The following is a 26508-nucleotide window of genomic DNA, read 5'->3' on the forward strand; positions in this document are numbered from 1 at the left end:
GGTTGTGGTGTGAGCAGGCTAATCGCTGACTTCTCAAGCCAAGGCTTAATGATATTACTAATGCTTAGTGATGTTGACAGTGGACTCCAGACCCAGGCCTTATGTTCACCTCGGGCTTTGTGGCTATGGACACCTGCTACTGAACTCTGAGCGTGTTTTGGTCCAGGTTGCCTTGGTACCTGCTGCATCAATTTTTTTTTTCTTCTGTGAGTGATGTAATAGTATTGCACCGCGTTCATGTTGTAAGTACTTTGTGGAGTATTCGGACTTGCCTAGCATGTGCAAGACCTTAAGTTCCATCTCCAGTTCTGGAGCTAGACATGCTCCAAAGCCACAGAGAAACCCTGTCTCGAAAAACCAAAAAAAAAAAAAAGAAAAAAAAAAGAAAAGAAAGAAAAAGATATTGTTTTTAAACAGTAAAACATTAAGGTAGGCATGGTGTCATAAACCTGAAATTCCAGTGCCTGAAATCCCAGCATCAGGATTCTGGAGGCAGGAGGATCAGAATGTCAAGGTCATGCTCAAGTATATAGAGAGTTCATCTTCTTCCCAGGTGACATGAGACCCTCATTCCCAGACAGTAACCCCTTCACTCCGCAAAAAGAAAGAAAGCGGAGTAGGGAGGAGCCAAAACATTAAAGCATAATTCTTATTGGAACCATGAATTGGGTTTTACCTGCTAGTGGCCTGTCATCTTCATCTCTGGTGAGCTAAGGGACTCATCACACCCAGCATCCTGTGGATGGGAGGAGCTCAAGGCTCGGGCACTAGGGCAAGCAGGAAGAGCCTCATAGAGGAAGGGGGGAGTTCCCCCCACCTGGGAGGGGCCCCCAACAGGCTGCTGAAGTTGAGACTGAGGAGGAAGTGAGAGGAGGAGGTGAGGTGCAGCGAGGAGGTGAGGTGGGCTGCTGGGGCTGGGGCTGCACCTGGGGCTTGGCCCACTCCCCAGTGACAGAGGAGGCTTAGTCTCCTGTGGCTGAGTACTGGTGACTGGAATCCCCGGCCTCAGCCTGACAGCTTCTGGCTGCTCACGCTGGCTCTCTGTATGTCTTGCAGCCTGTGACACTGGGGTCTAGGGCACAATGGCCCAGACCCTGGGGGAGGACCTGGTGCTGTCATCAGAACTACAGGATGATTCTAGCTCTCTAGGGTCTGACTCGGAGCTAAGTGGGCCCGGTCCATATCGCCAGGCTGACCGCTATGGCTTCATTGGTGGCAACTCAGCAGAACTGGGGTAAGTGAGTCATGGGTAGGGAGACAGGGTACAGAGACTGAGGACTGAGTTCTGAAGGTAGGCCCGGCCTCAGGGGCTGGCTGTAGAGACTAACCCAGAGCTCAGGTAAGAAGGGTAGTGGAGGCAATGTCCCTTCATGGCTCTTTTATCCTCCGAGGGTCTGAACGCTCCCCTATAGCTGCACATCTTCCCTTGTTTAATCTCTGGCCCCAGAGCACCAGGTGGAAGTCTGTACCTCTTCTCATTTTGCTTCTTCAGGTTTCCCTTAGACAGCTAGTCCAGAGACAGACAGAAACGGCCCCACATCACACAGCAGATCAGAAACAGGAGCAGATTCACACCCAGGACTTCTGGCTTCCAGGCCAGGGCACTGTCCAGTCAGCATCCCTGTGAACTGTCTCTGTTGTGGGTGACAGCCAAACAGACCCTCCCTCAATACATACCTCCTCACCCCCTCAGTCTCCTGTTCCTGTTCCCCATTGAAGCCAAATTCCCTTCCTTTAACCATGACAACCATTGGCAGCTTCTGGGCCACAGATGCCCGTCCAGGACTCCTCAGCGATCCCCAAGCCAGGAGCTGGGGTTTCTCTGATGGCCTGGGACGGGAAGGTATATGTTCCAAGGAATGCTGTGCCATGTGCCTCCAGGCCTGGTCAACCCTCTGCAGACCTCATCCGCCAGCGGGAGATGAAGTGGGTGGAGATGACCTCACACTGGGAGAAGACCATGTCTCGACGATACAAGAAGGTGAGGGAAGAGGGGTCCGTGTCTACGTCCCCCTAGCTCTTAATCCCCGCTGCCTCTGACCCCTTGGCCAATGGAAAGGTATGAGAGAGGCTGCCCTAACATAACGACTGGACCTCACCCGCAGGTAAAGATGCAGTGCCGGAAGGGCATCCCATCTGCCCTGCGAGCCCGGTGCTGGCCCCTGCTGTGCGGGGCCCAGATGTGCCAGAACAACAACCCCGGCACTTATCAGGTGAGGAAGTTGGCAGTGGCCGGCTTTGCCTTTTCCTCCCCTCTCAGAACTCCTTGCTACCCTAAGTCCTCACATCCACCTTCCTACCACCCACAGGAGCTAGCAGCGGCACCTGGAGACCCGCAGTGGATGGAGACCATTGGCAGGGACTTGCACCGCCAGTTCCCTCTGCACGAGATGTTTGTGTCACCCCAGGGACACGGGTATGGGCCAGGAATACCCACTGACCCCAAGTCCTCATGCTAGATGCTTCAGCCAGTTCCCTAGTCCAGAGTTACACCATTGACTGAGGGAGACGATGGCCTGGGCAAGAGGACCCGAAGGGCAGGGAAGGGTGCCTAGGCTAGCCCTGATGAGATCTTCTGGTACAGGCAGCAGGGGCTGCTGCAGATTCTCAAGGCCTACACTCTGTACCGGCCAGAGCAGGGCTATTGCCAGGCTCAAGGCCCTGTAGCTGCTGTGCTGCTCATGCATCTGCCCCCAGAGGTGAGTGACTTTGACCCTGCTCTAAGATCCTCAGTCCCTATTCACCTGTGCCCCCAGGGTCCTGAGCTCCAACCCCAGGTATTCGGACCTCAGGAACTGTGGTCCTTTACTTCCAAGCCCTATTCTAGTGACCAAAGCCTCATGTCCACCAGTCTCAGTAACATTTAAGTCTATCATCCTTGACTTCTAAACCTGGGACCTTTGACCCTGACCTTTACCCCAGTGAAGAAAATTTCACTTTGGCATTTTGAATTCTGTTCTGTGCCCAGGCTGGCCAGGAGCATCTGCTCACACTGGCTTCCCTAGCTTAAGGTTTGTGACACTGAGCCGGGAGTCTGGAGCACCATGGCCTTGGCCCAGGGTGGGATGCCAGTGGCCTTCGGATTCTGGGATATAAACTCTGAAAACTTCCCAACTTTTTCCTAGAGGGCCTTATGGCCCCCAAATACAGAATCTCAGGCCCTGTGATTTCCAACCCCTCAACCTCAAGACAGGGCAGGCTCTGAGTGGGGTGGGAGTGGCCTGAGTCCATGCCCCTGTGCCTGTTCCCTACCTCTTCTCCCCCTCTGGACCCTCCCTTCATGAGGGCTCACAGGCATGCGCCCTGCCCCCAGGAAGCCTTCTGGTGCTTGGTGCAGATCTGCGAGGTCTACCTCCCTGGCTACTATGGGCCCCACATGGTGAGAGGCTGGGTAGGGATATGAAAATGGGAAGTAAGGGCTCGGGGGAGTGAGGGATCAGAAGCCTGGGTTTGGGGAGTGGAGGTTCGCAGCACTGGCAAGCCAGACTGATGAGGAGCCTGGCTGTAGGAGGCAGTGCAGCTGGATGCTGAGGTGTTCATGGCCCTTCTGCGGCGGCTGCTCCCACGTGTGTACCAACATCTGCAGCAGGTAGGCGTTGGGCCGCTGCTCTACCTGCCCGAGTGGTTCCTGTGCCTCTTCACCCGCTCGCTGCCCTTCCCCACAGTGCTGCGCATCTGGGATGCCTTCCTTAGTGAGGGTGAGTGGGGCCTTGGGGGGCTAGCTCACTTTTCTGAATTTGCTGGGCCCTTTTGGAGCCTTGCATCACATGGACCTAAGTGTGTCCACCTCATTGACTCAATCCCAGAGTAACGTGCGAGAGCCTCTGCTTTGTCACAAGGACACAGTGGGCAGCTGAGTGCAAGGATGGGGATGGGGGCCAGGGGTCTGTTAGGCAACAGCCAGACTGGCTGAGACACACGTGGAATGTCAGAGGCTCAGGATGTACAGGCCTGAGGCATGGTCCACAGCAGTAGGAGATGCTCCTCAGGGCCTTGTGGCATGGCTCTTCCTGAGTGGCCCTGCAAGCTGACGCTGACAGCTAGCTTGTGAAACTTTCGTTCTGGTGGGGGTGGGGCTAGGAGGTGACAGTACCCGAATTAAGAAGATATTTATAGAATGTCATAAGTGCCATGAAGAAAATAAATCAAGGGATGTGACAGGGTGTCAGGAGAGCAGCAGGAGGTGGTGGCTGTTTTTAAAGATGGCTCTGGCTTCTCTGTGAAGGTGGTAAACTGGAAGGCACGCAGGTGGAAGTTAGAGGCCAGGAAGGCCACCACAGGCGGGGAGATCAGGTCACAGCCAACTCAAGTGACTCTTAGGAGGAAGGGCATGGAGAAGTAAGGGTAGAAAAGAGAGTGGAAGGGGCATCAGAGCAGAGCCAAGCTGGACTATGGGTCTTTAGGGCTCTGCTTTCTGCTGCTCCATATGTCTAGAGATTGCTCCTACAGTCAGGTTCAAGTTTGGACTGGTGATATAGCTAGCTTGCCTAGTATGCAATAAGTTCCTAACCCAATTTCCAGCATTGTGTAAAACTAGGCATGGTGTCATATGGCTGTCACCACAGCACTTGGGAGGCAGTAGCAAAAGAATCAGAAGTTCAAGATCCTCTTTGTTTACACACTGAGTTCAAGGCCAACTTGAGTTATATGAAACTCTGTCTCCAAATCTTAAAAGCAGACGAACAAAAATCCTGGCCTAGGTACCCAAAGCATACATATCCCCTCTCCTCTAGCCTCTAATCCCAAAGAGGTAGGGCTGATCCTGGTCCAATTGATCCCTATCCCTTCTATCTGGGGACAAGCACTGCACAGGTCCCTTTAATAGCATCGATGACATTGTCGGCGGCAATTGTTCTTTTCTAAGTCACAGTTGTCTCTGGGTCTCCCTGACATCCTATCTGCTCTTAGTGGTTCAGAAGATGCCGGAAAGGGATTATGAGGCCCTAGGACTGGCCAAGGTTACTCTCTCTCTCTCTCTCTCTCTCTCTCTCTCTCTCTCTCCCTCCCTCCTCTCTCTCTCTTTCTTCTCTCTCTGTATGTGTGTGTGTGCGTGCACACACACACGCTCACAAGTGCTATGAGTTTTGTGTTCTTGGTTTAGGAAGAAATGAAGTTCCGCCTAGAACCTTCCTAGAATTAGAGGGTGGCAGATTCAAGATGGAAAGGCCTTAATAGGCACCAACCCAACTGCTCCTTGAGGAGACAGGATACTGAGACTCTGAGAAGGCTTGGCATAAGATTATTGGCAGTCCCTGGCTCCTGGCTGGCTGCCCTGCCTGTGAGTGTCTAGTGTCCTGAGACTGGCTTACCCCCTACAGGTCCTGTGTCCTCAAATTCTAGTCTTCCTTAGGCATCATAATCCACGTGTCTTATCCCAGCTCAGAGACCAAGGCAGGAGGATTGCTCTGAATTCAAGGCAAGGCTGGGTCACGTAGTTCCAAGCCAGCATGGCCTACAGAGTGAGTTTTATCTCAAGAAAACAAAAAGCCAGATGCGTGAGCTGATGAGATGGCTCAACAGGTAAGGTCTGATGACTTGAGTTTGACCTCCAGGTCTCACACAGTAGAAGAAAAGAATTGACTTATTTTTTGAGACAGGTTTCTTTCTCTATGTAATAGCCCTTGCTGTCCTGGAACTCACTCTGTAGACCAGGCTGGCCTCAAATTCACAGAGATCTGCCTGCCTCTACCTCCCAAATGCTGGGATTAACAGTGTGCCCTTAACCTCTAGAAGAGGTTATTTGACCTTCACACATGTGATATGGCAGTTCATACACACACAGACACATATGCACGCATGCACGCATGCGCACACACACACACACACACTAAATAGATAACCAGGTGTGGTGGCACACACCTGTAATTCCAGTATTCAGGAGGCAGAGGTGGAAGAATGGTTGCAAGTTCAAGGCCAGCATGGGCTACATAATGAATTCCAGGCCAGCGTGGGCTACAGTGAGACCCTGTCTCAACCAAACAAAACAAATGGAGCTTGGTAGCACACACCTCTAATCGGAGCCTTCAAAAGCAGAGGCTAATAGATCACCGTGAGTTGAAGGCCAACCTTGGCTATGCGTTAAGTTTCAGCCAGACAGGGATACAGATTAAGACTGTCTCAAAAAAGACAAAAAACCAGGCACTTTGGTGTCACGTGCCTGTAATCCAGCAAGGAAGAGACGGGGACTCAGATCAAGGTCATGGTCATCTCAGCTACATAGGCAGACTGAGGCCTGGTTACATGAGACCCTGTCTCCAAAAATTAACAAATTGCAGTCTTTGGCCGTTTTTCCTGACTTGAGCTGAGGAGAGTGAGGTAAGAGGGTGCATGTCTGAGGGCTGACTCAGCTGAAGAACTGATCGGGCAGACTGGTTTCTTGGGAGTGATTAACTCCCCTCCCTGCAGGTGCCAAGGTTCTGTTCCGTGTTGGGCTGACACTCATGCGCCTGGCACTGGGCACTGTAGAACAGCGTGCAGCATGCCCGGGACTCTTGGAGACACTGGGGGCCCTTCGAGCCATCCCCCCGACTCAGTTGCAGGAAGAGGCCTTCATGTCCCAGGTGGGTATCTCTCTCAGCTAGTCAGGCTCAGTGGCCTTGCCCATGCTGCACAGCTGGGAACACAGCCCAGGTGAGGCCTGTGCAGCTCCTGCACTCTGAGCTGCAGAGAATGTGAGAACCCCAGGCCCCAGCCGTCTTTCTTCGGGTCCCAGCCAAGCTGTGTCTCAGCCCTCAGCCACTTCCTGGGGTGGTGTACTGCCTGCCCATGGGGACCTCAAGGCTTCCTGCTCCCTGCCACCCCAGTCCAGGCAAAGGCAGCGTCAACTGTTCCTCACAGGTGCACAGTGTAGCCCTGTCTGAGCGAGATCTGCAACGGGAAATCAGGATCCAGTTGGCCCAGCTGCCCAAGTCATCTCCTGGGCCAGCACCTCTGCCACAGGCCCGCCTTCCTGGAGCCCAAGCCATCTTTGAGTCCCAGCAACTGGCAAGGATTCGAGGAAGCGCCAAACCTGAGATACCCCGAATAGTGGTGCAGCCCCCAGAGGAGCCCAGGCCACCACGGCGCAAACCACAGACTCGTGGCAAGACTTTCCATGGGCTCCTGACAAGGGCCCGGGGACCCCCTATTGAGGGTCCCTCCAGGTCCCACCGAGGCTCCACCTCTTTCCTGGACACCCGCTTCTGAGCGTACCATATCTTAATCATCTGAAGAGCCATGCCAGTTCCAGAAATGTGTATTGCACTTTACTTCGGAGCTGTGTGACTGCTCTCTTCCCAGCAGGGAGCACCTAGAGGAGGGGAGAATCTCCCCACCTGAGGGACTGTGTCAGGCACAAAGATAAAGGAAGGATACCGAGTGGATATTGTGAGGAGCGACCTGGTGCCTGCCAGCATCAAAGCCAGCACTGAAGGAGCGTAGGGGTGAAGCTTCTGGCTGGGATATGGTACCCCCAGGGGCTTCTTGTTGGGGAACCTCAAATAAAACCTGACAGAAGATGCTTGGATAGAGCTGGATCAAATATTCCTCCACTCTCTACCCTGGACTTATTGCCATGTTCCCCCCTGCCCACGTCCCCCCTTCCTGTCATAGTCCCATATGGGGACACGCCAAGGCTACCCATTGGTTGCTGGGTAAGGTGTTTACGGGAAAGGAGTGAGCTGCAAGCCCATGAGTGGCAGCCTCCAGGGTACAGGACAGGCTTCTCTACAAGCCAGAGGAAGGCTCCCCAATGAGAGCTGGGCCCCAGAGGGGGACTCCAGCCTCTCTTTACCTCCCCCAGATGACTCAGGCCTCCCTTGGGCAGGGGACTCTAAGCCATGTTGACCTCCCCAGCCATGCTCCTGGTCCCATCTGTCAAAGAGAGCGAGACAAGAACAAAGACCTAGTGTGCTCAGGACAAAGGAGAAAGGTCCTGCCAGCCCTTGTTCTCCCCTAAGCCTGGTGTACCCCTTGGGACCGCCACCATGGAAACCCTCTCCTACACTCAGTAATTGCCCCTGTGGGTGCCTAGGGTGCCTGGGACATGAGCCATTGTCAAGACAACAGAGCTGGTTCTGATGCTGCCTCTTCTCCACAGAGCCCAGTCCTGGCTGCCCCCTGGGTAGCTTCCTAGCACCCTGAAGTGGGAGCCAGACAGGAGTTGGGGAGAAGGGCTTGGTTGCCCTCCTTTCCGAGGGAAACCATCCAGTGGCTGTGGTGGAGGCAACAGAAATGAGGCTGCGCAGAGTGAAGGGAAGAAGGAGATGTCCACTCGAGGAGGGAGGGACAGACAGTGTTGATTTGGAGGGAGACTAGCAATCCACCCCCACCCACACAAAGGGAGAGACCTTATGAAGCAATGGGCTAAGACCTGGTACTCTTCCATGGCTCAGGAGTGGGTTGGTTTGTTTCTTTGCTTTGTTTCTTTAATTGAGTTTTTCTCCTGTGTAAGATTCGGATTAGAGGTCAGTGTGTCCTTGGAGGTATGGTGGCACTACCCTGGTCATGACAAAGTCCCTGGTATCAGTTTTTGTGATACGGTGTTGGAGAAAGAAAAAGTGTGCAAACAGGAAACCACATACCAGTTTTACACACTTGGGGGTAATAGGTGTGGGTCCCTGGTTCAGGTGGGAGGTTCCCTATCAGCCGTGCTGGGACTCTGGCATGGTCCCGTCAGAACCTGGAATGTTCTAGTGATGGGGCTGTAGAAATGCACCCTGGGAGCCAAACCAGATGATGCACACCTGGAACCCCAGCACCTAGGAAGTGGAGGCAAGAGGATCAGGAGTTCAAGGCCAGCTTGGGCTACCTAGTGAGATCCTGTTTAAACCGCCCCTTCCTATCCCCTCCCCAAAAAAGGAAGAAAAGCAAAGCACCTCATATACACTTTTGTGGTACCTGCCAGGGCCAGGCAGACCTGTGTCCCGCACATGAAGCCTGGTCTGGAGGAAATAGTTACAGAAGGCCAGAGCCTTATCCATACTTTCCCTAGGGAGGCTGAGGCTTAGAAGTAGAGTGAACTTGGCTGAATCCTTACTACCATGTCAGTCCTAAAGTCAACCTCCACTCTTGGCATCCCATGAACCAGCAGTCCCTCCTCCCGCAACCCTGGACATCCACTTTGGCCTACTCTCCAGGATGGCCTGTGTTAAACATCTCAAAAAGCTAGGCCTGGTGGTGCAGGCCTGTACTCCCAGCTACATGGGAGACCGAGGCAGGAGAGTCACAAGTTCAAGTCTTGCCCAGCCTACTGAATTCAAGGTCAGCCTGTGTAACTTAGGGAGACTGCATCTCAAAACAAGAAAGTAAATAGAGGGCTGCAAACCACTTAGGGAGGAGCACTTGTCTAGCTTGTGCGAGACCTTGGGGTCCATCCCCACTGCAATAAGGGAAAGAAAAAAGACATAGGACTTCTGGGGCCTCCTTTCCTGCCTCTTCGTCACTCACTAGGGTATCTATCTACAGCTTAGTTATTATTTTATGTGGGGTTCATAAGGCTGTTGCTCAGATCTCTGCCCAGCTTTGAACAGGTCCTGACAGCCTTAGTAGAGAAAAGGAGGTCAGGAGGGAAGTTAGCATGCAGCCCAAGGCCACGATGGGAGGCAGAGGCAGCTAGGACTTCTCAGGAGGCACAAGAAGGTGGATCTCTGTGAGTTCAAGGCCAGCCTGGTCTACAGAGTGAGTTCCAGGACAGCCAGAGCTACACAGAGAAACCCTGTCTCAAAACCCCAAAAACAAAAAACAAAACAACAAAAAAAAAACTATCTGGAAAGGGGCTGAGTCAGGAAGTATACCTAAGGTGTCAGCCTGTGAGACAAGCTGGGATGACAGCCAGAGGTGTCTGTCAACCTGTAACATTACAAAAGCTATGAACTGGGACAGGAGCAGGGCTCAGCAATGAGTGGAAGGCCAAGTGAATCCTCCCCCTAGGATGGGCGGGAAGGGGACTTCTGATCCTGATCTCCATCTTGTGCTTTCACCCACGACAAACATCTCCGATCCCGCAGCCTCCCAGGTTCAGAGCCCAGATTTGGATTTCCTGCCAAGTTCTTGAACAGGAAAGACTTTCAGGATCTTTCTGAGACTCAGTTTTCCCCTACAGGTAATGGGCAGATTACCACCCCCATTCCAGCTTCCCTCTTGGTTCCCTGCCCGTTTTACTCTCATAATGACACCAGGCAGAGTCTGTCCTAACCCTGCCAGGCAGACATTGACACAGCTCTTCCCATATGCCTGGCCCACAAATCAGTGCCCTAAGCTCAGACTCAAGTTGCTCAACTTGGATTGGTCATCCTTTCATAACTCTTGAGACAGAGATGTCCTTGAAATAATATAGTTTATTGAACCACCACAATGATACTGGCCCGAAGACTGGAGCAGTTCTGCCGTTGCCCAGCATGTGTGTAGGTCAGAGGACAACCTGCAGGAGTTGGGTCTATGGCTTCCAGGATTGCAGTCAGGTTATCAGGCTTGGCAGCAAGTGTGTTTGCCCACTGAATCATCTTATCAGGTATTTTTGTTTGTGTATATGAATGTTTTACCTGTATGTATATATATGTACCATTGCTTGACTGATGTCCAAGGAAGTCAGAAGAAGATGTTGAATTCCCTGGAACTGGAGTTGCAGACAGTTATGAGCTACTATGTAGGTGCTGAGATTTGAACCTGGGCCCTCAGGAAGAAAAGTGGGTGCTCTTAACGACTAAGCCATACACTGAGCCATCTCTTCAACATCTAACCTTTAACTTGCTAATGCAGCCAAGGCTGGCCTTGAACTTTTAACTCCTGTTCCTGCCTCCATCTTTCAAGTAGAGATTACAGGTGTGTACACTATACTTGGCTATTTTCCTTCTCTCTCTCTCTCTCTCTCTCTCTCTCTCTCTCTCTCTTAGACAGGCTATTGATAGGTAACCTAAGTTGGGCTGAAACTTGCTGTAGACAAAGCTGGCTACAAAAACATGGTGATACGCCAGGCAGTGGTGGCGCACGCCTTTAATCCCAGCACTCAGGAGGCAGAGACAGGCGGATCTCTGTGAGTTCGAGGCCAGCCTGGTCTACAGACTGAGTTCCAGGACAGGAACCAAGAAGCTACGGAGAAACCCAGTCTCAAAAAACCAAAACCAATATTGAAAGCAAAGGGGCACAATGGAGAAAGGTTAGAAGAAAGATGGGAAAGGAACAGGATAGGACCAATCAAAACTAAGTGGGTCATGATAATTGGGTACGTGGAGTTCTGTTCCATTCTGGGGGTAAGTTTATTTTGAGTTGTGCTGATGACAAAACTCTCCGTGTATGGGATTACAAGAACAAGCAATGCATGAAGACCCTCAATGCATCTGAATACTTTATTACCTCCTTGGATTTCCACAAGACGGCACCCTATGTGGTTACTGGCAGTGTAGATCAAACAGTTAAGGTGTGGGAGTGCCGTTGATTGAGGCTCATTTGGTTCTTCCTCCCTTTTTTTTCCTTTGGATGCACTCTGATGATACCATGGTTACCCCATTTGAGCTCTGTTTAAATAAATATTATCCTTTCATGTAAATAAAAAAAAAACCAAAGCAAACCAAAAAGACATGGTGCTCCTACTTTAGGATTACAGGTGAATGCCACCATGCTTGGCTGGTTCTCTCTTATTGAGACAGGGCCTTATTTGCTTGTGTTTCGAAACAAAATTTCATGTTGCCCAGACTGGTCTCAAACTCCATATGTAACCCAAAATGATTTTGAACTCCTCCTAATCCTCCTACCTGCCTCTGAAATGCTTGGATTACAGGTGTGGGTTACCATGCCTCCCTCAAGCCAGGGTCTTTCTATGTAGCCCAGGCTAGCCTTCAACACACCGTATTTCCTCAGCCTCCTGATTGCTGGGATCGCCACACCCAGCTATAGTGTCTTTGTCTTGTTGGGTTTTGTTATTGTTTGGTTGTGTTTTCAAGTCGGTTTCTCTGTGTAGCCCTGGCTGGAACTGTAACTCACTATGTAGACCAGGTTGGCCACAAACTCAGAGATCCACCTGTCTCTGCTTCCCAAATGCTGTCTGTGTAGCCCTGGCTGTAACTGTAACTCACTATGTAGACCAGGTTGGCCACAAACTCAGTAAGCTTAGTAAGCCAACTAAATAGCCAAGATTAGCCTGAAATTTACAGCAATTTTCCTTCCTGTCTAGTGCTGGGATTTTTTTTTTTTTTTTAAGGTTTTTCCAGACAGGGTTTCTCTGTGTAGCACTGGCTGTCCTGGAACTTATTCTTTGCCCTGTAGATCAGGTTGGCCTCAAGCTCACAGAGATCCACATGCCTCTGCCTTCTGAGTGCTGGGCTGCAATATTGCTTCTTAACTGGTTGGATTGTAAAAACAATGGCACCCTCATGGTTCAACTCCTGGAGTGTGGCCCAACCTTTCAACAGTTTAGAAGCTGCTAGCTGTTTACTTCTGTTCCCTCCCCTCCCCTCCACTACTTGTAGGTACATTTAAGACATCTCAGAATTTTCTTTTTCACCTGCTAGACAAACACAAGTGGCCCTGACGCCTCTCCGGGCTTTGGGGGGGGGGTGTAGACGGCACCATGCTGTTCCCATGCTGTTCCCTGAGCAGCACACACAGTGGAGCACAGGAAGGATTCCAGCTAGCTAACGTTTACCAGTTGTGTGACCTTGGACAGACCACACCACCTCTCTGAGCCTGCTTCCCGCTTCCCTACGCGTGCAGGCAGAGCCCTAGCAGCTTTTGCAGTGTTAGGAGCCGAGCTACTGCATGCTCTCACACAGGCCTGTTACAGCAATAAGCACTTGCAGGCCGGGCAGTGGTGGTGGAGCACACCTTTAACCCAGCACTGTGGAGGCAGAGGCAGGTGGATCTCTGAGTTTGAAGTCAGCCTGGTCTACAGAGGGAGTTCCATGATGGCCAGGACTACACGGAGAAACCCTGTCTTGGGGTGGGGGGGGGAAGGACTGAAGAGATGGCTTGGTGGTTAAGAGCACTGCCTGCTTTCCCAGAGGACCTGGGTTCAATTCCCAGCACCCACATGACAGCTAACAACTGTAACTCCAAGATCTGACACCTTCACACAGACATACATGCAAATAAAATAAAAGTAAATAAATTAGGAAAAAAAGAAAGAAAAGGAAGGAAAAAAGAATTTGCTGGAATCACAAGCTCACCTAGTATCCAGAACCCCTACTCCGCCAGACCTGTAAAGAATGCACAGTAACCCCCATTTGAAAGTGAGAAACTGAGTCTCCAGAGGCTGCACGACCCCTCTGTACTCCACTTTGTCCCCACAGTAGAACCCTCTGGAGCTCAGGCCATACACACAGCAAGGAATGGGTGGGGTTCCCGGGGTGGCGCCCCTCACTGTAGGACTCAGAATGGTGACAATTAGGGTGTGGACCTGGAGCGGGATTTCTCATAGCAGGAAAAGTCCAGCGGGTTGACCAGGACTAGGGAGCCCAGGGAGGGAGACAGGGGGCCCTCACAGGCTACTGTGTTGGCACTCACTGGGAAACTACAAAAGCTGCTACCTCTGTCCCCAAGGCATGCTGGGCCTCCTTAATGCTCTCCTTGCAAAGCTGCTGTACTGTATTGAGAACAATACAGTTCTGGGAAGCTAAGCAGGGGGAGGGAGGATCAGAGTGCTTGGGGGAAGGTAGAGGCCATATGGGGCTAGACCCTACGGTGAATCTGGGGCAGAAGGAAAGTGAAGGGCAGATGTCCAGATTCTGAGCCCAGAGCTCAGGTAAATGATACACACAGCAGACAGCACGAGCTCCGAATAGGACTGTGTGGTTCTCAGGAAGACAGTGGGTGCACCTGCAGGTGCAGGGATCAGGTGTGCGGGCCTCTGGAAGCTCTGCTCCTGGCTGGTGGCCCTGCCATGGAAACCAGTGTATTGCTGGCTTCACACCAGCATTTTATTGGGCTGCCTTCATGCTACCTAATAGGCAGAGACCCTGACTCAGGAGGCACTGTGAGAGAGTGTCCCCGGTAGCCAGGGACTCCTGATTAGGATTGACAGCTGCCTGGCTGGGAGCACCAGGAGCTCTGCTCCAACTAAAGATAGGCTTCAGCCTGCGCCCGACCCCAGGCAGTCAGTGCCAGTTTTAGGCTGGACTCAGCCCTCCCCACACTGCCTCTCCTCACCGTGATCACCCTCGGCTTTTCCTCCCTTCTCCCTGTGGATCTCACTGTAGATCTGTCTGTGTCTGGACAGTCTTTGCCTGGGATCAGGGCTGTGTCCAAGGATACCCCTCTGTCCTGTGAACTACCTCTCTCAGTCGTAGGATCCCAACACCTCGGGCCCACAAGTCCCTTGTCCTAAGCCTGAGGTGCAGAGAAGGGGAGCCACAAGGGAAAGGGGGAGGCGGGGCCCTGGCATGAATGCAGGCTGCCCCGCCCCAGCATGGTCAGGCTCACTATATAAGGGCACACCACTAGCAATAGTGCCTCCACCACTGCCGCACTCCCTCGGTCTCTGCCTACCCGCTCGCTCGACTGCCCAGCTTGGCTCAGTTGCTGCTACCAGCAGGTACCCCGTTCCTGTCCTACCCCAGGGGAAGCAGGGAGCAGGGATAAGTGGGAATGCAGGTTGGGGACCCTGAGAACCTGTAGAGCTGGACACTAACCTTACATACTCACAGGGACCCTGGGTGCAGGGGCTGAGCCAACACCCCAGTATAGCTGGAGTAACACAGGGGGTGGGGTGGGGTGGAGGACTCAGAGGTGCATGGCTCTTGGGGTCCATGGAGCAGAGTCTCTCTTTTTTCCTTGAGGTGGGGGTGGGGCAGGGATAGGACAGAGGGTATCTGGGTTCCTTAAAGTCTTCAGGGCTGAAAGGTCTGTTAGGGACCTGGCTGCCCTGATCCCTGCTTTGTCTCTCTGTCCCTTAGTCTCTCAGCCTCTCCACCTTCAAGATGGTGAGTCTCTTGTGGTCCCTTCCCACAAAGGCCCAAGTCCCTGGATAGAGGGAGGGCAAGAACTGGCACCCAAAGAGTCCTGCTTCTGACAGCTCCCACCCCATAACCAGCTCCATTCCTTGACCCCTACCCAGTGCACATGGCGCTCACCTGGGCCACATTATTCCCAGGAGGTAGGTGCTGTCAGTCCAACGACAGTTCCTCATTCCGCTAGCACCTATTAACTACCACCTGTGTGCCCAGGACTGGTCTGGGTTTGGGGACACAGCGATGAACCTACAGTCCGTGCCATCAGAGTACTTTTCTAGGAAAGGACACAAAGAATTCAGGCCTGGTGTCCTGAGATGCATGGAAGGTCTGAGGCCCAGACCTTGGATGTCTGGGGCATAGCTTACAGTTTCTGAACCAATAGATGATCCCCCCCTCAGGCCTGATATTTCTTTGGAACCAATGGGGTGGGAATAAGTCATGCACCAGGCATCCAGGTGAGAGCTAACCAAGCCAGAGAAAGAAACAACCTGTCCAAGGTGGCTCAGTCTATCTCCTGAAAGAGGCCCAGCTTCCAGGCTTGTATAGGTCCAGACACTGCAAGGAGTGATGTCCCCATTTCTATCATGCTGAGACTCCCAGCCTCAGAGAGGGGATGGGGGTGTCAGACTTCCTGCAAAGAAGACAGTGCCAGGACACCAGACGCCTATAGAGATATTTAGCCAGGTGTGGTGGGATTGACAGTTCAAGGCCAGCATGGGCCACTTAGCAAAACAACAAAAGCAAAACAGAGCTGAGGCTATAATTTGTTTAGAGGAATGCTGGCCTAGCATGTAGTGGGCGGGCCCTGATTTAATCCCCCCTCCCCATGAGAGCAGATGTAGTGGGGTACACCTGTAATCTCTCCACTTGGGAAGTGGAATGCCTTGAGTTCTCAGCCTTGTCAAAAGAGCAAAACCCCTTCTCAAAAAAAAAAAAAAGAAAGAAAGAAAGAAAAGGAAAAATGAAGAAGAACAAGATTGAATGGAGGGACTGAGGTTGAAGGCAGTTGGCAGAGGGCTGGCTCAGTTTACAGGAGGCAGGGTTCCAGCCCCAGCACTAGCATGTAAAACTGCCATGGTGGCACATGCCTGTAATCTCAGTACTTGGAAGGAGAGACAGATACATCAGAAGTTCAAGGCCATGCTCCATAGCGTACAAGCTTGAGGCCAGCCTGAACTATGTGAAGCCTTGTCTCAAAAAAAAAAAAAAGAAAAAAGAAAGAAAAAAAAAAGAAAAAGAAAAAGAAAAGAAAAGGATTCCAGTCCTCACCCAGAGGCCCTGCATAGGGGTGATGAATAGAAAATAAATACACCTAATGGGTAATAGGTGACAGCAAGGTCCATGATAGTAGATGAGTCACTGAGGCCCAGAGAGACCAGAGCTGGACAATGGTTGAGGTATTTTAGTGAGTAGCCATCTGAGGAGCAGTTACTGTGTGTCCGCACTGTGTGGAACTGGGACTGCAGTGATGCAAAGAACAAACCCTGGGCCCCTGGAAAGCCAGTTAGTGTAGGGTGGGGCTCGGCAGTCCTAACAGGCGACTAGCCTCAGGATACCACGTCTAGCCACGTACGCCTTCCCTCCACCCTCTTCTGGTCCTTTGAAAGGGAACCAGGTGGGAAGACTGGGAGGCAGGTTTATACCATTAAGTGACTTGAAGTGCTCCCTTGCCGATCCTGCCCAAGATGTACCGTTTCTGCCCCCGCTCAGCTCTGCCAGGATCCACTGAGTACGGAGTGGGACTGTCCCCTGGGCTCCAAGGACCTGGATGGAAAGGAAGGACCATGGAAAGGAAGCGCTCCCCTGCCACCCACTGGGTGCTTCCCTGGGCCCTGGCGCCAGGATGTTAGCCTGGACTGCAAGGGGTCCCCAGAAGAGGCTGAGGCTCGGGCCTGGACTGTGTATTACTATGGTCTCCTTCAGAGCTGTCTGCAGCAAGCTGGCCTTCCTGAGACCCAGGACCGCAGCCAGGCACCTTGTACAGGTACCTCTGGGCTCCACAAAGGGGGTGTTCCAGAGACAGGGAGGGACCTTCAGTCCAGTCGCTTCTCTGTCTGTTCAGGCTGTCTCCCCCAGGCTCTGGTCTGTCTAAAGGCAAAACCAGAGGGCCTAAGGCAGGCAGGTATTGTCTCCAAGGACATCCGGTCAGGGCTCCCCACCATGTCCGACCCTACCCCACCTGCTCCCTGGAATTCCACGGTACCATTTGCATATACTGTGGAGCAGAAACGTCTAGAATGATGTCTTAGGAGATGCTATGGAGGCAGCTGAGCAGTTGCGATCCCAAGATGCCTCCTTGTTTCATAGATCAGGTGGGTCATGAATAATTTTGTGTGGACCAAATGATCTGCAGCTAGAACACAAACTTGTTCCCATCATACAGACTGGAAAATTGAGGCTTAGAGAAACAGTGACCCTTCTGAGATCACATGCAAAATCCAAACTCAGGTTAGATTCTGGAGGATGAGTCTTCTGGATCAGATGCAGATAAAACAGTCAGTCTCAACGCAGGATGGCAGATCCCTCCCACTTCATGCTGAGCTCCCTCTGTCCTCTGAGGGTGGGAATGGGGAGGTCACAGAAAATGGGCAGAAGGGCAGCCAAGAGGAGGACATGGCGATATTCTCTTCCCTCAGGCCGCCCTGGAGCAGAGGTGACCTTGTGCATTCTGGGTTCCCCCAGCACCTTTCTGTCTCTGTTGCTGGAGGGTGGGGTCCAGAGCCCTGGTGAGTGTGTGCCCAAGTTCCCTACTCTCTCCTACAGAAAGGGCAGCCCCGCCCTAGCCCGGCCATATCCCAAAATACCCACCAACCTTGGCAATTGCCTGCATTCCACAGGACCAGCTGCTCTGAGCAGGGGTGGGTTCTGGGAGTCACTGACTCTCATGACACTGAAGCCTGGGCAGGAGATGGAGGGTGTTGGCACCGTTTAGCATTCCCTGGCCAGCCACTTTCTTCCCTTTGCCCACAGGAAACATGCTCCTTTGCCTGTCCCCTGCATGGCTGATGAAGGTGGTAGCTCCAGGCCAAGAGGGTGAGGCGTCCCTGCTGGTCTCCAAGGCTGTGAGCTTCTATCCAGGGGGCCTGACATTCCTGGATGATTTTGTTCCCCCTCGGCATGCCACCTACTTCCTGGCAGGCCTGGGGCCAGAATCTGGCCATGGCAGGGAGGCGGCAGAGCTGGCTCGGAACCTCACTTGCCCCACAGGAGCCTCAGCGGAGCTGGCACGACTGCTGGAGGACCGGCTGTTGACGAGGTGGTTGCTGTCCCAGCAGACCGGTGTGGCGGTGCCAGCTACCCTGGCTTTCACTTATAGGCCTCCAGGGCTGCTTCGGGGAGGGGATGCCAGCCCTGGACTACGGCTGGTGGAGCTGAGTGGGAAGGAGGGCCAGGAAACACTGGTGAAAGAGGAAATAGAGGCCTTTGTGCACTCCGAGGCCTTGGGTGAAGCATCACAGGTAACAGGAGATCCCTCTCTGCGCTGAGGTCTTTGTGGGTACCCAGAGGAGGGAACCCATGTGACGATGACCAAGTCCTACTGGGAAACAATCCCAAACTCTCAGCTCTGCCACTGCCCCATTTCTCCACAGCAGTGCCCTGTGCCTCAGTTTACATACTGAATAGTGGCATGAGCACCCTACATTTCAGGCCCATGAGGTGGTGGTGAGGAGGGTCCTCCCTTTTCTGCTGCAGGTGGCTGTGAGGCTTAGCGGCTGGCGCTGGCGGGGACAGCAAGCATTGCGCCTGCACCTGCGGGTGGAGCCGTCTGCAGTGGTGAACACCGTGCTGGCATTGCTGGAGAAGCTGGAGGAGGAGGAGAGTGTCCTTGTGGAGGCCATGTGCCCACCTGCCCGCCTGCCCTTGCCAGGTTCTCGCCTGTGCTAGCCGGGAACTGGGAGCAGAGATTGGCCTCCTACACCCCGTCTCCCGGTTAACTTCTCACTGTTCCCCCAGGCAGTCCCGCACCTGGCCCCGAGCTGGCTGTGCGCATCTGCGCAGTGGTGTGTCGGATTCAGGGTGATAGGCCCCTACTGAGCAAGGTGAGAATTGCATAAGACGTGGCCCTGTCCTCCCCAGCTCTGCCCAATCCCACTGATATAATGAGGGCCTGGTGCAGAGAGGAAATGATTTTTGTGGGGACTCCTGAGGTTGACATTTCTTCCTGTTCAACTCTCCTGATCCCTTCTTTATCAGGAGCCTGCGGCCCCTTTGCTCAACCCCCATTCAGGACCCAGGGGCCTGATTCCTTTTCCAGTATGTTCCTCCTTACAGAAGAAACCTATTTAGGGTCAGTCCCACAGGAAGGGCTCCAAGCTGGGGGGACCTGGGTACTCAGCAGAACTCCAGAGGAGATGAGGAGGGTCTTCAAGAGACACCCTAAGGCTAGGAAAAACCAGAGTGCCATAGCAGGTAGGAGCAAGCAAGTTTGGAATCTTCGAGCTGGGCCTGGAAGCCAGCATAACCCCGAAGGATCTGGGGACCAGATGGCCAGTGTGAAGCCAAGAGTGATTTATACAGTTTAAGTCTTGATGGAAGAAGGAGTTCTTGATGTGCAGAGAAGGTGGGGCCTGTATTTTGGTGCAGGGAAGATGCTCAGGGGTCGAAGGGGTACTTAGAAAGGTGAGTCTTGGCCAGCCCCTTCTGAGCTGCACTGTGGTCAGGTGGTGTGCGGTGTGGGCCGTGGGGACCAGCTCGTGCGGCATCACAACACCCTGCCGAGAACACTGGAGGTGGCGCTGGCCCAGTGCGGCCTGGAAGAAGCGGCGCAGGTGGCGCTCCTGGGGCAGCGCATCAAAGAAGCAGCAGAAGCCGCGTTGGCCGCAGTGCTGGCCCTGGAGGCCGGATTGAGTGTTGAGCAGCGCGGTGGGCGCCAAGTGCACATCGACTTCCTCGGTGAGCACCGGAGGCGCGGCTCGGTCTGAGTGGCGTGGGGACCGGGTTGAGGGGAAGGGCGATGCTCAGTCCGCGCATCCTCGCCCGGCCCAGGCGTGGACTTCGTTCTCACAGTGGCCGGCCGCACGCTGACCCCCGCGGTCCTTAAGCTGAACAGTGGCCTGTGCCTGGAGGCGTGCGGCGCGCTTGAGGGGCTGTGGGCCGCGCCGCGCCTGGGACGCTCGGTGAAGGAGGCGGCGGCAGCATCGCTGGTGGAGACCATGCTGCGGCGCTCGGGGCGCCACCTGATGGAAGGAAAGCAACTGTTGGTGATCGGCGCCGGCGGCGTCAGCAAGAAGTTCGTGTGGGAGGCGGCGCGCGACTACGGACTGAAGGTGGGCGGGGGCGGATCCCGACCCCCAAGTCGCGGTCTGATTGGTGAAGGTGGGGGCGGGGCCTCCTCGCCGAGGCGGGACCGGTTGCTGTGAAAGGCCCCTCAGAAGGCAAAGAAGGAAAAGAGGTGGGTCAGATTGGCTGGAATGTGCCAGAAGCAGGTGGTACTCCAGGTCAGTCGCGGAGCTCAGATCTCTATTTTCTTTATTTTTGAAAAGGGTCTGCCGGGCTGTGGTAGCACACGCCTTTAATCCCAGCACTTGGAAGGCAGAGGTCTTGGATTCGCTATGTAATCAAGCATCAGACTCCCAGAGATCCTCCTCCTGCCTCTTCCACCCTAGTGCTGGTACATTAAAGTGTGCACCACCTTGTTAATTGTTTTGTTTTTGTTTTCCCTTGCTGTTTTAGGGATTGAGTTTAGGGTCTTGCGTATTCTATGCGAGCAAGCATTCTGTCACTGAACTAGAGCCCCAGTTTTTATTTCTTTTCTTATTTTTTTTTTATTTTATGAATATGGGTGTATTGCCTGCGTGCATGTCTGTGCACCAAAGTGGTGCTTGGTGCCCACCGAGGCCAGAAAAGAGCATCGATCCCCTAGAACCGGAGTTACAGACAGTTGTTAGCTGCCGTGTGGGTGTTGAGACTCAAACCTGGTCTATGGAAGCGCAGCTAGTGCTCTTCACTGCTGAGCCATCCCTCCAGCCCTGATTTATTTTACTTTTTCAAATGTATGTTGTATGTGTGGGATATGCACAAGTGTGTGCCGGTGTCAGTGGAGTCCAGAGAAGGGTGTCATCGGATCCAGGCCACCTAATGTGGGTGCTGAATTCTGGTCCTCTGCAAAACAGCAAGCGCTCTTAGTGGCTAAGCCAGTTCTCCAGCCCTCAGTAGTTTGGGATCTTTGAGACAGGTTCTTATATAGCTCTTGGTGGTCTCAGCCTCCTCAAATAGCTGCAGTTGCCTTTGAATTGGTCTTCCTGCTTCCATCTCCAGATTCTGGGATTTCAGACATGTTATTTTATTTTTGTTTATTTCAGTGATTGTTTATTTATGTCAGACAGGGTCTAACTCTGCAGCCCCGGGTGGCCTGAAACTTAATAGGAAAATCAGGCTGGCCTTGACTTTTGGAGATTCTCTTTCCTCTGTCTCCCAAGGGCTGGGATTACTCTCTTGAGTTGCCCCTCCATGCTTTATTTTTTAGCCAGGGTTTCACTATGTAGACTTGGCTCTCAAAACACAATCCTCCTGCTTCAGCTTCCTGAATGCTGGAATTACAATTGTGTACTGTCAAACCTTGTAGCTCCTAGGTCTGGAACAACTGGTTAAGGAGTCTAGCTCTGCCTTGGGAAAAAGGTCTTTGGAGTCGAATTCCTGCAGCTTGGCACATAGGGTCCTCTGGGGGCAAAAGAGTAGTTTGCAGATCTCAAGTCAACTCTACTGTTGGGAGAGCAGGGACTCACACTGTAGGATATGGAGTTAACCAGGCAACAGACCTCCTCATTCCTATTGAAACAGGAAAGCTGAGGCTCTTTCAGGCTGGCCCTAGTCCACCACAGTGGCCTCCTCACCTTTTTTCCCACCATGCACGGTCCTTGAGGAATTCCCAAACAGCCTTGGCATCACAGTTCCTACCTGATAGTGTGTATGCCAGTTGAAGTACTGAAAGACTCCTGATGCCAAGTTACCTTGCAAAGAGCCCCTTCCCCTCATCAGTGGCTGCTTCTGCCCTGAGTATCAGCTGCCTTGTGCCTGTGTTTCCTCCAGCAAACCACAAGCTTTGGGGACATGGCCCCTCAGGAGTCCTGCACATCACTTTACAGTGTTAGAACATGCAAAATGAGTGATAACCAAGCCACCTGTCTCCAGCCCCAGCCCTAATGGCTGGTCTCCAAGCCCTGCGGTGGGTGTGGGGAGGGCGGGAGAGGGGGGGCTGCTTGTGAGCATGTCCTAGTGAGCCCTCTGGTGTTCTCTCCTTGCTCCTGGCCCCTCAAGCCCAGCCTGCTCTTTCCTCCCGAAGTTTTTCCTTCTGACTTCCTGCCCCTCCAGTCTGAAGCAGGTGTCCCACCTCTGCATTTCCCATTTATTCAACACGTCATCAATAAACTTATTCTGAGCTCCTGGTGTTTATGATTCAGCCTCCCCTGTGGGACACCATCCTGTCTCCTCCATGACCCGACACCTGCTGACACAGAGGTCCCTCCTGCTCGCTTCTGTTTCTGCAGCTGCACCTGGTGGAATCGGACCCTAACCACTTTGCATCCCAGCTGGTGCAGACCTTCATCCACTTCGATGTGACGGAGCACCGGAGAGATGAGGAGAACGCACAGCAGCTGGCTGAGCTGGTACGGGCACGCAATCTGAAGCTAGACGGCTGCTTCTCCTTCTGGGATGACTGCTTGGTGCTCACCGCTCTGCTCTGCTGTGAGCTGGGTCTGCCCTGCAGCCCCCCAGCTGCCATGTACCTGGCGAAGCAGAAGAGCCGTACCCAGCTACACCTATTGCGATGCCCGGGCCCACCCTGGCCTGCGACCTCCCTCCATGCTGTGGCCTGCTGCCCATTGGAGAGTGAGGCTGATGTGGAGAGAGCCATCGACCAGGTACCCCTGCCAGGTGTGATGAAACTGGAGTTTGGCTCAGGAGCGGTGGGTGTGCAGCTGGTAAAGGATGGGCCCCAGTGCCACGAGCACTTTTCCCGGATCCTCCATGACTTGCAGGGTGAAGCTGACCACCCAGGCATCGGGCTGGGCTGGGGCAATGCCATGCTGCTGATGGAATTTGTCGAGGGCACAGAGCACGATGTGGACCTGGTGGTGTTTGGTGGACGGCTGCTGGCTGCTTTTGTCTCTGATAATGGCCCCACAAGGCTGCCTGGCTTCACGGAGACTGCAGCCTGCATGCCCACTGGGCTAGCACCAGAGCAGGAGGCCCAGCTGGTACAGGCAGCTTTTCGCTGCTGCCTGGGCTGTGGGCTGCTAGATGGAGTTTTCAATGTGGAGCTCAAGATGACTGGGGCCGGGCCAAAGCTCATCGAGATCAACCCACGCATGGGAGGGTTCTACCTTCGAGACTGGATCCTGGAGATCTATGGTGTGGATTTGCTGTTGGCTTCTGCCATGGTGGCCTGTGGCCTGCAGCCGGCCCTGCCTGCCCACCCTCGTGCCCGTGGCTACCTGGTGGGCATCATGTGCCTGGTGTCCCAGCACATAGATATGCTGAGTTCCCCTAGCAGTCGAGAGACTCTGCAAGCCCTCCATGACCAGGGTCTATTGCGACTCAACCTGCTGGAGGAGGCCCTGATACCTGGCCAGTATGAGGAGCCTTACTGCAATGTGGCCTGTGCTGGGTCCAGCCCTGCTGAGGCCCGTCTCCGCCTGCTGGGCATCTGTCAGGGCTTGGGCATTGACAGACCCAACTACCCAGTTGCCCATTTCCTGTCTCATTTCAAATAGCAGGGATGAAGTGCTAGGGGGAGGGGTTGTGATGCTCTGTTTCTCTGCCCCTCCTTCCAAACCTTGCCCAAACATAGTTCAGCACACTCCTCTGCCTCAGGTCTATTCCAGAGCAGTAGAGCTATTTTGACATCATAGTCTTCTGGACTCAAGGACCATAAAACAAATATCTGGACGTTTCTGGGTCTTCTTGACTTCCCAAAAGCCTCCATCTATTCCCAGGTATCCCCAGAACTCTAGTGTTGTGGAATATTATTTTAGCTAGGCGAAGATGTGTTACATTCGTTTATGCTGTGGAATATTACTTTAACTATGTAAAAGTGAGTTACATTTGTTTCTGCTGCCTTTGTTAATGGTGTAAAGATGTGTTACATTTGTTTATGTTGCATTTGTTTAATTATGTAAAGATGTGTTATTTCGCCTTGCCTGCCTAAGGCACCTGATTGGTCTAATAGAAAGCCGAGGGGTATGCAGGGCTCATTGGCAGAGAGAATAAGTACGAGGAAAGTTCTAGGCTTGAGAGAGAAGAGGGGGAGAGAACAAGGGAGAAAGAGAGGGACACACCTGGGGCCAGAAGCCAGGCAACTGCCAGCCAGCCAGACACAAAAAGCAGTGAAAGAAAGAAAGAAAGAAAGAAAGAAAGAAAGAAAGAAAGAAAGGTAAAAAGCTAAAAATCCCTGAGGCAAAACAAAAGAAGAGAAACAGGTTAAGTTATAAGAGTTAGCAAGAAAGAAGCCTAAACTATGGCCAAGCTTTCATAACTAATAAGAATTCTCCGTGTCATGATATGAGAGCTGGCTGGTGGCCTAAAAGATAAAGCCTGGGACACTCTAGCCTTTAAGTAACTAACAAACAGCAGCTTCATGTCCACACTGTCGTGCCCAGTCCAGATGGCAGTGGGTCCAAACCCAGGTCTTCCCCACTACCCCTTCAGGTCTGTCTCTTCATGTCACCTATAGGAGGAGGGAACCTACATGGATCTCTGTCCATGGTCAAAGCCCATGAAACCTGAGATTAGCGTTCCTGTCTAAAGTCTAGGATAGTTGTAAAGCCTGCTGAAAATGTCCAGCAGTGCTTCACTGTGACTGTGGCCTGAGCAGCAGGAATAACCATCTCCCTTTACACCTCCAGGCAGACACTAATGTCCCCGTGTCACGGATGAGGAAGCCAACTCAGTGGATGTAGACAGGATGCACAGACCAGCCTTTTCTGTTTACTGTTTTGCTTTTTGGGTTTTGTTTTGTTTTTGAGACAGTCTTGCTCCAGTAGCTTTGGAGCCAGTCCTGGAGCTGGCCTTGAACTCACAGAGATCTGCCTGTTTCTGCCCCTGAGTGCTGGGATTAAAGGCGTGCGCCACCACCACCCTGGCCTGTTTACTATTTTACACACTCATTCAGCTTCCAGGTCCTACCCACTCAGAAGCAGCACTCGGGCTCCTGACACCTTCCTCTGGTGAACTCCACACGTTCTCTACCAGCTCCGCTGCTTTGCCCTCTGGGTACCTAACTAGCCTGGCTGCAGGACTTCTGTTGGCACTGCCTTCTGCATTCTGGGAACCTACTCTGAAAATGCCTGCTTCTGCCCAGCACAGGAACTGTGGACAGCTCCCGAGTCATGCCTACCCAATAAAAACTTGTCAACTAATTAAGTTTTCTGGGCTAGGTTTGTTTCCGACAGTGCCCCGCCCAGGTTCAATAGGTGTGGAGCTGGGGAGAGGGAGGGAGAGGTAGGAAAAACACCCCGTTGTCTGAGCCCCTGGGCTGACCTTTGGCAGGGGCCTCCCTTATACTTAACATCTAGGCCTAAATTTGAGGTTTTCTTTTGCTTGAACTACAGTCCTATGTCACATCCAGATAGTAAACACTCTGCTGGCCTGGACACCCATAAGTTCTGTACATCTGAGTTCACACCCTGCATCACGAGGGGCCTCCCCCGTGCAGTGGGACGATCCATCCAGACAGACTCAAATCCAAAATCACAGATGTGGTCTGAAATAGAACCCAAGTAGTTAGGCTTGTGTGAAAAGTGATTTTACCCCACCCTACCCCCTTACCCCCCTACCCTCCAACCTCCCCACCCTCCTATCCCCCTACCCCCCAGCCCAACCATCTCACCATCTCTCTTTCATATTTTCAACCATATTCTTTTGCTTTGGTTTGGTTTGGTTTGGGTTTTTGAGACAGGGTTGCACTGTGTAGACTGTCTGTCCTGGACCTCACTCTGTAGATCAGAGATTCGCCTGCCTCTTCCTCCCGAGTGCTGGGATTAAAGGCCACCACCGCCTGGCCTTTCAAACACATTCATTCTATTTAAGTACCTATTCTGAACCAGGAAGCAGGAACACTTACTATGCTTAAGTTCATAAAAGGCCATATTTATTTCGGTCTGCTGAGTCCTTCAGAACGGGAGCCTGGTAACAAAGCCCAGGCAGTCACCCAGCAAATGTCAGACCTGCAGGGTCTGTGAGCTTTAGGGAGATTGTGGGGAGTGTCCCTAATACAGTCAACTGGTTTCTGGCAGTCACTACTTGCCTGGCAACTCAGCTCCAAGAACAGCTGACGATTTGCCATTTTAACTCAAACTTGCAAGCGCCTGTGATTCTGCCCATTCAATCTCGAACTTGCCCCAGAGCCAAAATAGGAGGCTCTGCGTTGCTTGCGTCGGGTGCGGACCCGGGAGAGCAGGATTAGGAAGAGACAGTCTAGTAAAGCCTGTTCAGAAGACTGCAGGATGGCGTGTCCAGATCTAGGGAACTACAACTCCCGAGAGACTTTGCGACAGCCACCATCTTTCCTCCCCGTCTGGCTAAAGGGCTTGCGAGAGAGTGGGCGAAGCTACTTTGCGTCATCAGCGCGCGCAGCTGCCGTCGCGGA

The 26508-nt window shown here is 52.9% G+C and overlaps 2 protein-coding genes across 4 annotated transcripts; both read left to right on the plus strand.

The window, feature by feature from the left end:
- The first annotated feature begins 841 nt into the window (after window positions 1-841).
- On the plus strand, window positions 842-7484 carry Tbc1d10c (TBC1 domain family member 10C). 2 transcript variants are annotated; one of them, XM_057778962.1, is made up of 10 exons: window positions 842-877; window positions 1057-1234; window positions 1882-1981; window positions 2106-2213; window positions 2310-2416; window positions 2585-2699; window positions 3314-3379; window positions 3509-3698; window positions 6406-6560; window positions 6838-7484. In XM_057778962.1, exons 2-10 carry the CDS (start codon window positions 1083-1085, stop codon window positions 7183-7185), a joined length of 1341 nt encoding a protein of 446 aa, XP_057634945.1. In that variant the 5' UTR covers window positions 842-877; window positions 1057-1082; the 3' UTR covers window positions 7186-7484. The 2 variants fall into 2 exon arrangements, with proteins under 2 accessions (XP_057634945.1, XP_057634944.1); XM_057778961.1 differs by having other exon boundaries at window positions 871-895.
- A 6962-nt stretch (window positions 7485-14446) lies between these two features.
- Carns1 (carnosine synthase 1) lies at window positions 14447-25256 on the plus strand. Of its 2 annotated transcripts, XM_057779804.1 has the most exons (10): window positions 14447-14503; window positions 14865-14891; window positions 16632-16905; window positions 17558-17647; window positions 17892-18379; window positions 18615-18789; window positions 18876-18961; window positions 19583-19814; window positions 19908-20188; window positions 22409-25256. In XM_057779804.1, exons 2-10 carry the CDS (start codon window positions 14889-14891, stop codon window positions 23633-23635), a joined length of 2856 nt encoding a protein of 951 aa, XP_057635787.1. In that variant the 5' UTR covers window positions 14447-14503; window positions 14865-14888; the 3' UTR covers window positions 23636-25256. The 2 variants fall into 2 exon arrangements, with proteins under 2 accessions (XP_057635787.1, XP_057635788.1); XM_057779805.1 differs by lacking the exon at window positions 14865-14891 and having other exon boundaries at window positions 14448-14503.
- The last annotated feature ends 1252 nt before the right edge of the window (window positions 25257-26508 follow it).

This window comes from Chionomys nivalis, chromosome 8, assembly GCF_950005125.1.
Source record: "Chionomys nivalis chromosome 8, mChiNiv1.1, whole genome shotgun sequence".
NCBI lineage: Eukaryota > Metazoa > Chordata > Mammalia > Rodentia > Cricetidae > Chionomys > Chionomys nivalis.